This window comes from Hippoglossus hippoglossus, chromosome 15 (genome assembly GCF_009819705.1).
Source record: "Hippoglossus hippoglossus isolate fHipHip1 chromosome 15, fHipHip1.pri, whole genome shotgun sequence".
NCBI classification, from domain to species: Eukaryota; Metazoa; Chordata; class Actinopteri; order Pleuronectiformes; family Pleuronectidae; genus Hippoglossus; species Hippoglossus hippoglossus.
The window spans coordinates 14,989,103-15,004,081 of NC_047165.1; the positions used below are offsets into that span (position 1 = coordinate 14,989,103).

General features: G+C 41.7%; 1 protein-coding gene and 1 long non-coding RNA gene across 7 annotated transcripts in view; one reads left to right on the top strand and one right to left on the bottom strand.

Moving 5' to 3' along the window:
- Positions 1-14,902, top strand: part of golga4 (golgin A4) — a 26,872-nt gene extending 11,970 nt beyond the window's left edge. For 3 of the 6 annotated variants that reach the window (XM_034608025.1, XM_034608022.1, XM_034608024.1), the window contains 13 exons: positions 50-228; positions 420-518; positions 626-781; positions 1,638-5,428; positions 5,581-5,717; positions 6,594-6,724; positions 7,593-7,679; positions 9,043-9,063; positions 9,249-9,317; positions 9,699-9,774; positions 12,271-12,368; positions 13,481-13,567; positions 14,233-14,902. In XM_034608025.1, the coding sequence (XP_034463916.1) occupies positions 50-228; positions 420-518; positions 626-781; positions 1,638-5,428; positions 5,581-5,717; positions 6,594-6,724; positions 7,593-7,679; positions 9,043-9,063; positions 9,249-9,317; positions 9,699-9,774; positions 12,271-12,368; positions 13,481-13,567; positions 14,233-14,247 (4,946 nt within the window). In that variant the 3' untranslated portion in view covers positions 14,248-14,902. The remainder of the gene's footprint in view (positions 1-49; positions 229-419; positions 519-625; positions 782-1,637; positions 5,429-5,580; positions 5,718-6,593; positions 6,725-7,592; positions 7,680-9,042; positions 9,064-9,248; positions 9,318-9,698; positions 9,775-12,270; positions 12,369-13,480; positions 13,568-14,232) is intronic. The other 3 variants (XM_034608026.1, XM_034608027.1, XM_034608023.1) reach the window with 1 other exon arrangement.
- Positions 6,114-9,033, bottom strand: LOC117775136. Its single transcript, XR_004616193.1, has 3 exons — positions 8,647-9,033; positions 7,902-7,906; positions 6,114-6,124 (listed from the first exon to the last, which is right to left on the bottom strand). It is a non-coding gene; the product is annotated as an uncharacterized LOC117775136 (long non-coding RNA).
- Positions 14,903-14,979: the final 77 nt, after the last annotated feature.

Consider the following 14,979-nt stretch of genomic DNA (forward strand, 5'->3'; position numbering starts at 1 on the left):
ATATACTTTCTAAATATGTGCTAATGTCTAATGTTTTTCTCCCACAAAGCATTTGAAGAACTTGAACGAGCACTGGGTGTAGCTCAGAAGGCGGAGGAGGCCCGCAAGCAGCTGCAGGTTCAGCTGGAAGAGCAAGTGAAAAATATTGAAATGGCCAGTGAAGAGGAGAGGAAGAAACTGCAGCAGGAACTCACACGAGTCAAACAGGAGGTCGTCATCATCATGAAGGTCAGGGAGTTACAAATTCTTTCTGAAGAAGTCGTTAATACATTCAAATTACTGTCGTTATCCCAGTATTTCACATTTTTCTTCAGTGCAAAGCAAATTTATTCTGTTTATTGACTGTTGATGCACTTTGATATTTACAATGTGTGTTTAACAAAAAAGAGCGCTATATAAATCAGATCTATTATTATTAGAAATCATCTGAGGAGACAGTGGCTGGTTTGGAAAAACTCCACTCTGAAACTCTGGCTACTAAAGAAGCAGAGACAAATGCCAGAATCAGCAAAGCTGTGGTAGGTGCCAAAAGATTTCACAAATATCATTTCACAGTATAAACAAGCAAATCAGATGAAAAACAATTACTTTGTGAATTTGGATTTGACATGATTGTGCCGTTTAGGAGGAATGCAAAGCAGAGTTTGCCCAGTTAGCCAAGGAGCTGGAACAGCAGTCGTCTCTGGCTCTGGAGGATGCAGATTTACAGAAGACTGCCCTGAGGACTGAAGCCGAAAGCAAGGTTAAAGAGATACAGCTGGAGCTGGAAACTGCAAGAACCGTGGGTCTATTTTTCACTATTTCTAATGCAGTTATTAACTAGGTCTGTGTGAAAGCTTTAAATGTTTTTTTGTTTTTCTGCACGTCCCTATCAATAAATAGTCGCCTGAAAAGAAAAAGAAAAAAGCTGGTGTCAGTGGTCCTCACAGGACTGTAATAAACACGACCAATCATTTCATTCAGTCCAAATGAAATAAGTGACTATCACTACCGACCTGCGGGCCTGTGTTGCCTGCACTGCCCGTGCTCTCACTGTGCATGATGCAGAATCTTCAGCCGTGTAGACACACACTGTTGAAGCAGAGATCATGGTCAGAATTTATTGAGCGAGTCACATAAGGTCGGCTTCGAGCAGTTCTCAGGGAGTTCATGTTCATGTGTTTTGGGGGCATAGCTTTCAGAGGGCTAATGGGAGGGGCTGGGATGGGGGTTGCATTCTTTTAAAAAAGTGTAGCCTGGTCTTTTCCAGGATTACCAACCCTAACTCATTAATAACTTAATTGATGAATAAAAAATAGATTTTATATCATTTGATTTTGTTTATCTGGCAAGTTAAGTAAATGCAGTGTACAGCAAAGTGTATACACCTTCACGTGTCAATGATTTACTCATCGTAAAAACTACTCACTGTACATACTCAAGCAAAATTTACTACAAAGCACAACACATTTTGTTGAATAGAAAGTTAAATATTTGAATCGCCTACAAACACATCCTTCTACCGATTCTTTGCAGCCCCACTGGTAAAAAAGAATCCATCAACTGTTTGTTTTTATAGCAGTCTCAGAATCATGTGAAATGATAAACTGTAGTGACTAAGTGAAATAAAATAACGACCTGCATATGTGTGATTGCAGAGGATACTGGAGCTAGAGAGTTCTCTGGAGAAGTTCTCAGATGATGGATCAAGTCTGTCCCAGGAACTTTCCAGTCAGATGGATGAGCTGAAAGATAAACTCAAGGAGCAAATCTCCGCATTACAGGAAAAGCACCAGGAGCAGCTAGAAAATCACAAGTGCATCCTCAACCAGCACCACGATGCCGCTGTTGAGGAGCTCAAAGAAAAGCACAGAGTCGAAGTGGAAACCCTCATGAAGGACAAAGAACTGCAGTTCCAAGCACATGTTGAAGACATGAACCAAAAAACATTTGAGAAACTGGATGCAAAGCAGGCAGAACTGGAGGCTCTTTCCTCCGAACACTCTGAGGCTTTGGCTAGTAAACAGCTTCTGGAGGAGAAGTTGGTGGCAGCTGAAGAGGCTCAATGTTCAGCTCGGAAGGAGCACGAGGAGAAGTTTCAGGATCAAGCGGCAAAGCACAGTGTCGAGCTTGCAGACGTCAAACAGGAGCATGAGCAGTCATTCGGAGGTGTGGAGAAAACTCTGAAGCAGGAACTTAACGCTATGCAGATCGTTTTGAGGGAAAAGGAAAAGGAAATTGGGGAACATGTCCTTCGAGAAAAATCACTACAAGAGCAATCGCATTCCAATATGCAGGAGCTAAATGTCAAGGTTAAGGAACTGGAGGAGCTGCAACAGAATTTATCACAATCCCAGTTGGAGTGCGGCAGCCTTAAAGAGTCTAATGAACAGTTAAGTAAAATCTCGGAGGAGCTTGATCAGTGTAAGAAAGATTTGGCAGATTTGGAGCATCAGTTGGAAGCTGCAAAGAAAGATTGTCAACAGAAAGAGAAGTCGCTTCAAGAGCAAGAACATCAGACCAAAAAGGATATTTCAGAGAAAGAGAAGTCATTTAGCACACAACTGAACACTAAGCAGGAGGAACAAACACACTTTAAGAAACAGCTGGATGAAAAAAATGCCCATGAGAAGAAGATGAAAAACACTATAACTGAGTTGGAAACTAAGGTAAAATCACAGGAAACAAAAATGGAAAAGTTCAAGCAGAAGGCCAAAGAGATGCAGGAGAATTTTAAGAAAAAGCTTCAGCAGAACGATGAGACCATGAAGAAGGAACTGGCGAAGAAGGAGACAGAACTTCAGAAGAAGGAGCAACAAGTTCAAGAGAAACTTCTCGAGATGGCCCAAAAAAGCTCCCATGGCCTGAGCACTGAAATGACAGAGCTGCAGGCCAACCATAAGGAGGAGGTGGAGAAGCTACGTGACACCCACAAGCGTGAGGCTGAGGAGCTGCAGCGTCAGTGGCAGGAGAGGTTTGGGCAGCAGGAAGAGGAACTGATGGAAAAACACTCAGTCCTGCTGCAGGAGAAGGCTCAGGAATTGGAGGAATTATCTCAGCAACTTGGCAAAAGCAGAGAGGACACTGATCAAGTGATGTGTGAAATAAAGGACTTAAAGGAGGAGCTGGCGATTCGAGAGACCACCGTGCAGAAGCTGCAGGAAGAGCTTAATGAAGCAGCGGTGAAGCTGGAAAGTTTGTCTCAGGGTGAAGCAGTGTTGAAAGAGCAAATGGAGTCAGTGGAGAGGAACCTGAACCAGGCTATGAATGAGAGAAACGCCCTGCAAGACAAGCTGAGCGCGAAAGAGGAAGAGAGCAGAGAGAAGATGAAGAGTTTGTCAGATAAATTGGAGGAAACAGAGACGCAGCTTAAAGCACTGGAAAGTTCCAGACTTAAAGAAAGTGATGACTTGCAGAATAAATGTGAGGAAGCTGCCCGTCAACTCCAAGCCAAGGAAGCAGAGTTCCAGCAGCAATTGATTATGATCAATAAGCAACTGGAGAATTACTGTCAGGAGGTTCAGTCTCAAGTGGAGTGTGGATCTAATGAACTCCGTCAAAGAGTTGAATGTAGGGTGAACGAGCTGAAGGACAGACTGCTGTGTAGTCAGAGAAAGGTAGGCGATCTCAAAAACACTATCCTTACCAAAGCAGATCGAATTTGCACTTTAGAGGAGACTCTCCGCCGGCAGATGGAGGAGAACAAGAATCTATGCATTTCATTAGAACAGACGTCTGCTCAGGTAAGTGCTCACACAGAGCATATCAAAGCCTTAACAAACGTCAAGGAGAATCATTCTCTGTCTATCAGTGACAAAGTTCAGAAAATCGAGGAGCTGAGGGAAGCAAACAGAATCATATCAGATAGTATGAAAGCAAACGAGGCGCATATCGGTGATTTGGAAAGCATCGTCAGTGACTTGAAAAATCAGCTCGAAATTTGCATAAAAGAGAAGGAGGAAGCCATAAATCATCTGAAGCAGCAGTATGAAGAGGAGAGACAACAGGCTGCTGTTCAGATGAAGGAGACCATTGAGAGATTGGAGCAAGAGAGGAAGTCTGCGTCGGAGCAGGCAGACGCACTCAGGAACAGACTGTCTGAGTACGAGAACAAAGCAGAGGGCAAGTTTGTCCAGAATGACAACACTATCACATCTCTGCTGGCCCGGCTGGAAGAGCTGGAGCTTGAAATGTCTGAAAAGAACGAGGCTCTGCGAAGCCTGACAGCGAGTATTGACAATCAGTCCATCAGCAAGTCTGAGATGGACCAGGTGCTGAGCGAGAAAGAGCAGAAACTCAGCGGACTTACCTCGGAGCTGGAGAGTTGTGTCGGCCGACTCGCCGAGCTTCAGGAGCAGTTAGCCTTAAAGTCAAAAGAGTGCGAACAACTCGTAGCAGATCTAAAGCAGCAACACAGCATCAGGGAGAGCGACAAAAGGGAGCTGGTGGAGCAGCTGCAGCAGACCCAGATGCAGTGCGCTCTGAACGGTAACTCAGAGCAGGAGATGGCAGGGAAATTGCACTCCCTCGAAGAAGACAACCAAAAGTGTAAACTCGAGCTTGAGGGTCAAAGGGAGGAATTTGAAAGAATGAAAAACGAGATTATCAAGAGCAAAGAGGAGAGTCTGAAGGGAACTGAGGAGAAGTTATCCGCAGAGAGCGCTCGGAAAGTGTCAGAGCTGAAGAAGAAAGCTGAGCAGAAAATCGGTCAGATTAAAAAACAGCTGACCTCACAGCTTGAGGAGAAAGAGCAGATGATCAAAGCTCTTCAGACCAGCGTGGAGGAAATCAAGAGCAGTGAAACGTCAGGCCATCAACAAATAGAAACATTAGAGGAGAGAATGAAAACTTTGGAGGAAGCTCTTGTCAAGCTAAAAGAGGAGCAGGAGAAAGAACTTGAGCAGACGCTGCGATATGAGAGGCTTGAGAAAGAAAAGTCTTTAGAAGAACTGAAAATCATGTATGAAGAGAAGTTGTCCTTACTTCAGACAGATACAGCTCAACAAGGGGAACTCAAAGAAGCTAAATCAGCGCTGCAAGAGATCGAGGCAAAGCTGAAAGAAGCAGAGGAGCAAATTCAAAATCTCCTTACAGAAATAAATCATCTGAAAGAAGAGATGCGTGAGAGGGAAGCCCGGCTTAATCAGCATCAGGAAACTATTAAACAACCAGAAGTTGTGGCTGAGATGACGCTCGAATGTAGCAGTGCACAGCAAACCAAGAGCGTGATGGAAAACCAAATGCAAAACCACTATCCCATGCAAGAAGTGGACGGCGATTCTCAGGAGTCACTCAAGAACAAGCTGAGTCGGGTGACGAACGAGAAGGAGAAAATCCACAAGGATTTCACCAGGTTACAGAAAGACGTGCGATTACTGAGGAGGGAGCATGAACAGGACATAGAGTACATGAAGAAAGAGTTGTTAGAGGAGAACGAGAAAAAGCTGAAGTAAGTCCATGATATCAAGGTAGTTGTAATAATGTGTAATTAACCATTGACATCCTACATTTGCATTGACCTTTTGTCTCCGTAATATTTAAACACATTCTTGTTTTGTCCAAACTGATTCACTACATTGCTTTTACCTTCTGTTGTAATAGAATGGAGTTGGAGGATGTGGAAATGAAGCACAATTCTGCTATCAAGCATTTAATGAGAGAGATCAACACACAAATGGCCTTAAAAGAGACGGAGCTTGACTCGGCAGTAAAGGAAGCCATTGGTGAGGCGGGAGAAAGTAAATCTACATTCATCAAATTCAAAGTGATGAGATTTGAAGCACTGGATATTAGTGATTAAAGAAGACATATGCTTATATTCAGGTTCATAATTTTAATTTGTGTTATAATTTGTAAAGATTCTCATGGTCAGAAAACACATCACTTTCCTCATTCTGTCCATTGCTGCAGCTCCTCTTTTCAGCCTCAGTCTGAAACACTTGGTTTCAGCTCCTGTCCCCCTCCTGATAAAGGGCAGTCTGCTCTGATTGGTTAACCGCTTACAGGTCGTGTAGGAAATGCCGGCTTTCGCTCTTGCTTTCTTTGGAGGTGTGCCTGAAAATTATTATGCAAATGCAGACCTTTGTGACTTCGCATGACATCAAGATGATGCAGAAGTATCAGTATTCAGGAGCTTCAGTGTATTCTGTTGGGGAGAGGAGCTCACTTTACCACAGGCTTTGGGCTTTTTAACTTTGCAGACATTAAACATTCACAAAAACCTCTATAACACACTTAATGAAAGAAAAACTGAAAAAGCATTATATGTCTCCTTTAAAATAAATATTTCTGTTGTGGTGAAGTCCTTTTGGTACAATGCAGTCTGCTCATGTGTCAAGTGTCCAAGTATCTGACTTATAATAGTAAAGATGATGACCTCCATGTTCAACAATAGTGTGGAAGAACATGGAAACATGTTTTATTTCATCTTGACACTGGGTGGAACAAAATTAAGGGGTTGTTGCGCTTGGAGCAGTGGAACTGATTTAGCACGTTTCCTTATTTCCTTCCTGGTTAAATCCTGTTAAATTCCAGATGGGTTGTGAGTGAGCGGTTTGGAGCATGACTCTGGTTTTATTTGCTAACTCTGGCTTCTGTCCCGCTCCTCGACACAGGGAAGGCCCAGAGTGTTGAAGCAGAGCTCATCACCAGCCACCGTGAAGAAGCCAGTCAGTTCAGGAAGGTGATCACGCAGAAGGAGGATGACTTGCACAGAACTGTTCAGAAATATGAAGAGGTCATACAGGTATTGTATAAAAAAAAAAGAACAATTAATAGTTTTACTGTAGAAAGGAGATTGAATACTCTCACCATTTGGAAGCTATCACTGCACTAGTTGGCAGCTACGTTCCCTTAGACCCAAACTCAAAACCCCTGGATACCATTAGTCATCTGATTTCATTTATTGATTTTAAACTGACAAGCTGACATAATACATGATAAACATATGTCTTTTTTAATTCATAGATTATTCTAATACACAGTATTTTCACATATCCCCATGGAGCCTCCTACCAGGATCTAAATGAACTTGACTTAATTATCAGTGAAAACTTTCTGAATGATAAACACAGACAGGTGAAGGATTAAACGATAAAACAACACACAGTTTCTTAGGAAGGTGTATGACCACCGAGGGCTGCCACAACCACTTCAGTAAACCTTGGCATTAATTTGACTGAGGTCTGAATAATATTAGAAGACTCAACGCCAATCTTCTAAAAGATCCTCCTCAATCTCACATAGCTGTTAAACTGGGTTGAGATCTGGTGACTGTGAAGAATGCAGCACACAACTCACATCATTTTCATGCTCCTCAAACCAATCAGTGACCTCTCGTACCCTGTGGACGAGGGCATTGTCCACCTGTTTCTCCCCTAATTTCTCAGGTTTGTCCTGTAATTTGTCACATGTCTGTGTTTGGAATCTGGTTAAATGATCATTTACAAGCAGTCAGCGGCTGGTATGAAATTTTCCTTTGTTACTGTCTCCAAATGTAATTTAAGACAGAGGTTTGAAATAAGGCAGTGACCTGCCCTAAAATAGTGGAGTTGTGATGCTGAGATGAAAATAGGAAATGACTCAGCCACTATTATCTGTTTTTTCTTTTGTAGAGTCGAGAGGAGGAGATGGGGGACAGAGTGTGGCAGGTCCAGAAAGAATTGGAGGATTTGCGAGCGACTAGCCACGGCACGTCTGAGGTACAAATGGCTCTGACCTTCTGTACATTTTCACCAGCTTGTCAAACATCTGTGACTGGTTTTACGACTGGTTGATGCATTAGGGACATTTTCCCATTTACACAGATGTAGGAATTCATACCTGCAGCTATCAGTTCATTATATATGAGTCTAGAGGTTAGGATTAAATTTATATACTGATTTGAAGTCATAAGTCACTAAACAATGGCTGCACGAAATAACAACAGCTGTATGAAATCACTTTTTCAGTTTCCTTCTGGGATTTTGACGGAAGCATTTCTAGTTTTGAATGGCAGCTTAATCCAGGTGCGTTTTAGTTTCAGTATCACAAGTCCTCTTCAGTCGCCTTATTATTGAAAGTTCATATCCAGGATAATAGACTTAGCAGTTACCGGTTATCTTTTCCTTTGCCTTGTTTCGTAATTGAAGGATTTCGTCTGAAAGCTTGGAGACACTGTGCCTTCGCTCTTTGCTGTCATCAGTGTCTCGCTCCGGTCGCGTGGCTCCTCTCCAAAGCGCACCGGATGCTGTGAAGCTCGTTTGATTCGCTCAGGAATGTTCTCCTCGGCAAACAGAGATTGCGAGGCAGCAGCCAGCCTCAATCCCTGTTCTCAATTATCATCCTGCGAGGTGATTCTCAGCCTAAGATTTATGCCACAGCAATACTCGCATTCAAGATGTGTATACTGGCAAGAGTCCATAAAGGACAGAAGTAGTCCTTAGAGATGTTCTAACCCAGGTGTGAGGGTGCCATGAGACCCCTGCATTGATTTTTCTACTCATGTCCAGATGCACACAAACAAAGAGTTACGTTGCGCCCTCTGCTGCATTTTTCCCTCGTGAGGTCATAATTTTTATGGGTGGATTGTACCGATTTACGCTCCAGGAGGCTTTTCTTTACTACGGGGCTCACGAACCATTCTTCATTTAGACAGTGGGTCTGCATGTCTTTCCATAGAGACCGCACTCTTTTCATTGCACTGTGAAATTTAAAGATGAGGCAGGTAATGTTCTCCATTTTCGTTTTTTGTCTAACAATCCCATGAAAAGAGCGGCAGTGAGGCAGTTTAACGTTATGTTCATGGTAAAGATGAAGGGTGTGAACCGATGACACTGGAGCTCTGTGGCACAGAGGAATCAGCTCAAGCAGGATTTTCATACACAAACAATATATATGATCAATTTATTGTTGGTTTTGTTGAATATCCGTACACTCGTCCTTTAAAGATAAACTTTGTAGTTTAAATGTTATTATACAATTTCAATTTACATACAGTGTTTTTATTTTCACTGTTACTACACATATATCTTATATCTGTTCTAACTCAGAGTATCTTCTTATTTCCCTTTGATTCTGGTTTAGATGAGCGCAGAAGAACTACAGGTACGTCTGCAGCTTCACTGGTTTCACTGTTTTATGAGTCATATCATCTAAGCCCATTATCACTGTAAAACAGGTCTTTGATCGAGAAAACATGCATCATTGAAGAGCTCATACTATCAGTGTGTTGTATTACTTGTTCCACCTCCCAGTTCTCATGATAATTAATGTTCTGTCCTTCACCTCAGACTCAGCTCGCTGAGAAGACTACCTTGCTGAGCGAGGCTCGGCTGAAGGAGCAGGGATTTGTTGAGAGAGTGAGTTTCGACCCCAGTGTGTGTGTGTGTTTTTGTATGTGTGTGTGCTCTCTGCAGGGACAAGTGAACAGCAAATCCCACACAGAGTATTCCCAGGGTTCTGTGGCCTCTAGCAAGAGCAGCTACTGCTCTCCCGCTGCATCAACTTAATTACGCAGCACATCTGTTTACATTTGTTTAACCCCATAAACAATCAGAGCAACGCCTCCTACAGTTTTTCTCACACACATCGTCATTCTCACAAACATCCCCAAAGGACGACCAACAAAATGTTTATATCACATGCAACAATTTAAGCTAATGCATAACATTAACCCAGTGGGGTCAGATAGCCCTATTGTATTGTTAAACTCTGCATGCTTGTGTGTTTCTCCACGGTAGATTCACTCGCTCGAGGACAAGATTAAATGTTTCCACCGAAAGACTGTTGTAACTCATCTCGGGAGCACATTCAAAGGTAATGTTAACACCATGAATCAATTAGTTCTGCTTTTTGAAGATATTTTCCCTGGGATCAGCTTAACAAAGATCCCGTACATAGCATCTGAACAGAGGAGAGTAACATTAACAACACCTCTGTCGTATTAGGGCGGGCAAGTATTAGGGCCACTTAAAGGTAGGGTTGGCCAGATGGTTTATGATACACATCTTATTTGTTGAATTTGTAGCCATAAATAAAGTCATCTGGAAAAAAAAGAAATAAAACAAAGCCGGTGTCTGTTGCCCTTTCACTGTAATAAACACAGCCAAATAATTCATTGGGCTTAATATCCAGAAGTTAGCGAGCCACGTAAAAGTGGGTTTCTAGCAGTTGTCAGGCAGTGCGTGTTCGTGTGTTTTGGTTGTGTAGCTTTGACGATGGGGTGGGATGTGTTGATTGCATTTTGTTCGAACTGTAGCCTCCTCCTGCTAGCTTCAGGATTACCAACCCTAACTTTAATGGGGAAAAAATGATTCTTGATTTCAAGAGTAAACTTGTATTATTACGAGAATAAAGTGAAAATTTCAGGCTACGGGTCATTTTAGAGCGGGATCAGCTTTTCACCTGCATTAAAATGAGGAATGTGCAATTTGGAGGAGGACATGTTTGGTTGTGGTCGACTGTAAGGTTATCGTTAGTTTGTGTGATGTTTAAAGGGGGTTTCATAGTTTCTCAAGAAACCATTGCGTTATTAGTAAATAGGAGTTTGGATCTAGAAGGAGTGGAGCTCCCGAAAGCACATCTTCTCCTTGCTGGTTATTTCTTGAAAAAAATGTATGATAATTAATATTATAATATTACTGCTTTATTCTCATAATATTACCACTTTATTTCTGTAATTACTTTTTTCTCAAAATATCATATTTCTTTCAATATGGTCCCAATACTGTGCTTTTAAAATAGTTTTATATTGTGTTACCATGGTTTTACACTAATTGTCTCAGAACCATTGCTGCTCTGTCAGATCTCAGAGTTGTGTTCTGCCTAATCTTCTAGTAACCACATCAACTTGGATCAAAGATGAGGCAAGAGATGCAGATCCCGAGTAACGTGTGCTAACGTGTTGTTTTCTAGACTGGTTGAACTATGATTTTGAGGACATTTTTATTTGAAAGGTGATTTTATGTTGACTGGTTAGGGTTAGAGTTAGGGTTAGAGCTAGGGTGTAATTAGGGTTTGGTTATGGTCGGAGTCGGGGTTCGTCATATAGCTCTTGTTGTTGAGGTCTGGATCAACCTCTTAAAGCTGTATCCTCGACTATATCGTCGTGGTGCCTGCGTGTGTGTGACTGACGGTGTTTAGAGAGACGGAGTGAATCCTCCCCTTCTTTCCTGCTGGTGTAATAAAGAGGAGCTGCTGTCAGAGGGGGGGGCGGTGAAGAAGCCATCCTTGGATTTAATGGGTTTTGCAGATCGTGGTCTTAATGTTTCCCACACAAGACCCTGCAGCACACACAGACTGTATCCAACCTAATGCCTGCTCCCTCCTGTATTTCCTTTGGACCACTGTTCTTATCAGTGAAAGTGTCCGCCTCTCATTCTGTTGAGCCGCCTTAACCCAGACCGAGCTGTGGTTTCAGGTATACGGCTGCTAAGTGTTTTCAGGTCTGTAGCTTGCCTGGTGCAACATGGGGTCAGGAGGACAAAGGCGAGGAGGAGGATTTATTGGTGACGCATTACTTCACAGCACAGATAAAAGAGTTGTTTACACTACACTAAACGCGTGGTCTCTCATGGCCCATTCAGGGACTTTAGGTGTCGTCTGAATTATTATTCTAGATAAGCAGGTAGCGAGTGTGGGTGTTGTTCCATATTAAATAAATGAGGGGGATTATTCAGTTGTTGAAGCGGAAGCGTAAGTGTTACCAGATCCTGCCCGAGTTGTCACACTGATTCTCTGATTCATAGTTTTTAAAGGGATAATGGTGTTTTAGCTTTGGGGCTCAGAATTAAAACGTTCATTCTTAGACTCTTGTATTATTAAAATGCTCCTGCTGAGTCTCGTCATTCTTTCCTGTGCTTGTAGTCGCTGCTTAATTTGAACCCATGCCTGCACAGAAAGAGGTTCTGTGTTTGGTTGCTAAAACAAACATGCTCTTGTCGGCTGTGACAATTCAGCTGGAGTGAGGTTAAATGTGTAATGGTGGTTCTTCAAAACTGGAGAAGAAAAGCCAAACACTTTACGTTTACAAACCAAATTCGTTAAGTTTTTAGACAGATATTCCAATTTTGATCTTAAAGCAATGTTTTATTCTTTATTTGTTTATTGTATTTAACTAGGAAATCTTCTTCTTAGAAACACTATATCTTAGAACAGAGACCTGAACAGATTGGTAGCAGAGTATTTACACATAGTCTCATAAAACTCAATAAACAAATTGATAATTTACAATTTTTATGCAATATTATTTAAATATAACATTTACTTTATAGTGGACTGATAATGAATGTCTGGCTCTGCTTGTTTTTACAGATCCTGTTTTCAACAGCACTGATGTTCTTTCAGAAGCCACTGAGATGGAGTACCTGAGGAAGGTGTTTTTTGAATACATGATGGGACGGGAAACAAAGGTATGTTGCATTTTTATACACCAAAAATATTTTTGGATTGTTAATTTTCTTTAGTGTTCTAGTTTGTTTTTTTTATTCTTATTTTGTAATATTTCAAAATCCCAAGCACTGGATCATTGTCTGGATGTCTGTCACCTTTCATGGCACCTTTCTAAACACCCAAGGAAACCTTTCCAAACCTCATATATACGCATAGACACCTTATAATGCATCATATGTGAATAGTTAAACATAAACCAAGGTTATAATCAGATTGAGACAAAGCCACTTCAAATGTCGTAAAACTAAATTAGAGGATAAGACAGAATAGGAGGAGGTTATGCTCGATGGACTTAAAAAAAAGTGATACCAAGTTTGATATGTTTTATTTTTATAAATGAATACTTTTTTCAGTAAATTAAACTTAACCATTCAAAATCACCTCATCAAAATGACGACCTATGATATCAGCCCATCCCATTTTTGTTGAAGTGAGTGTGAAAGTCGTATAGAAGTCGCGTCGTGTCCAGTTTCCTCTGGTAAAATTAACAGTGATCTCTTTAATTAACAGTGCTGTTGACATGGTCCTAAAGTCAGCGGGACTTTCTCTGCTCCTCAGCAAACAGTTAGTCTTTATGGCCACACGGCAGACCTCCCCAGTGTTGGAGGAGGATGTCCCCCGGCCTGCCTGCTCGCACATGCATCCTGCATGACGCAGAATTGCCATTTAAAGACATGCTGGCCTTGTTTAGTGTTAGTGGAGTGGTTAGGTTTCCTACACAGCAGCCCTGTTTCTGATTATCCCCAGCGTTTATGGGGAAATGCATGCTCCCTGGCAGATAGGCCTGGAGTTGATTATGCAGATAATGTTTTTTCCCTTTCGTTTTCTCGGTCCTGTTGGATTTAAATTGTCTCAGAACAAGTACAATATAATTACATCAGGGTGTCAGGGTAAGAGGTGTGTGTGTGTGTCTGGTGTTTGTCAAAGGGATATTGAAATGAAAGATGAAGATGACAAACTCTTCTTCATTGAGGTTGAGGAAGTTCAGAGTTTATTGTTTCAAATGGCATTTGTGAAGCGTTTGGATTTGTTATTTTGTTTGTTCATTTATTCATTTCCTTCTCATCCGCAGACAATGGCCAAAGTGATTACCTCCATGCTCAAGTTTTCTCCAGATGAAGCGCAAAAGGTTTTGGATAACGAAGACTCGAAAGTGACTGTGAGCATCTGTTTACCTCCTCAGGATACTTTGATGCAGAGTCCTGCACGAGCAAAGCTCCGTACCAGACCCAACCCGTTACCCGCTATTACCTCCACGTCAGATCCCGACCCGTTAACATATGTCCCACGCCCCGACCTTTCACATGTGACATGTCACTCACTTCAAATCCTGGTCCTTCTGTCTTCTTGTCCACTGTGTTTCCACAGCGACCCTGTGCCTATCTTGCGGCTTTCAAAAGCTAATTTTTTTTCGCACCATATACGAGCAGCAAAGCCACTGAGAACGTATTCACTACTGGCTGGATTTGTCTTTATGTGATCTATTTCGACGAACTAGCTCGTTCACTGCCGGTAGTTGTACGTAGGTTTTTACCATATCAATAACAGTTTGCGGCTTTCTAGGTTTCATATATATGCTGGTTAGTTCATTTTTACCTGTTCCCGTGAATTTATATGAATATATTTTTTACTCCTTTCGCAACCGTTGTGTGGGTTACCCTGCAGGTGTCCGCCGACCCGGTGCAGGACTCTGCTTTTAATTAGCTCATTGGCTGAACTCACCTCAGCCTCCTTTTGCTGTTATATAAAACATATATGATGAATGAATTCTTCATTGATACGTTCTCAATTGACCAAGTTCGTGTCATGTCTGTCTCTCTGCAGCCTTGGTTACGATGAGTTGCTGAATAATTCGGGTACTTTGGGATGGAAATCTGCTGCTGCTGCTGCTCCTGAAGAAGGGGAAGACTGCCATGGATTTGATCGAGCGCTTCTCTCTGCATTCTTGTCATTTTATATCTGTGTGTGTGTGTGGGTGTGTGTGTGTGTGTGTGGGCTGCTGTATGTGTGACTATATGTAAAGGTATGAGGGAATTATGAGAGAATATGCCAGAAACACAAATCTTCCATGAATCCAGTTTTACTCTAAGATTTAAGTTTAATTTATTTGTTTTAGATGAAGAAAAAAATTAGTTTATCTTTATTTCAGAATTTTGGAATATGGTTTGGCTTGTGCAATAAATTATATTATCATAATAATGTATTGATGCTGACGGTCAGTTGATTAATAGGTTTCTGTGTCGTGCCGTGGTCTGAATCACTTCCTCTGTAAAACTGTAATCGACCCTTTAACTTTGCACTCGCACCACGTTAAGATTCTGGACCTTGTTTGTCGGATGCAGCCTTTTTATGCTTTATATTCTGACACTGACATAGAAACCCCCCAAAACTCACAACTGTAAATTGTACTGTGATTACGAGAACTGTACTATATAGGGCACTATATGACTTGCTATACATTTTCAGACTAAAAGATTAAATCTTATTTACAGAACACTTTTGTCACTCCTTCTTATCTCTCTGTGTCTTTAATGTAAAATCCAGACCTTTGTCTCATTAGCTGTTTTCACA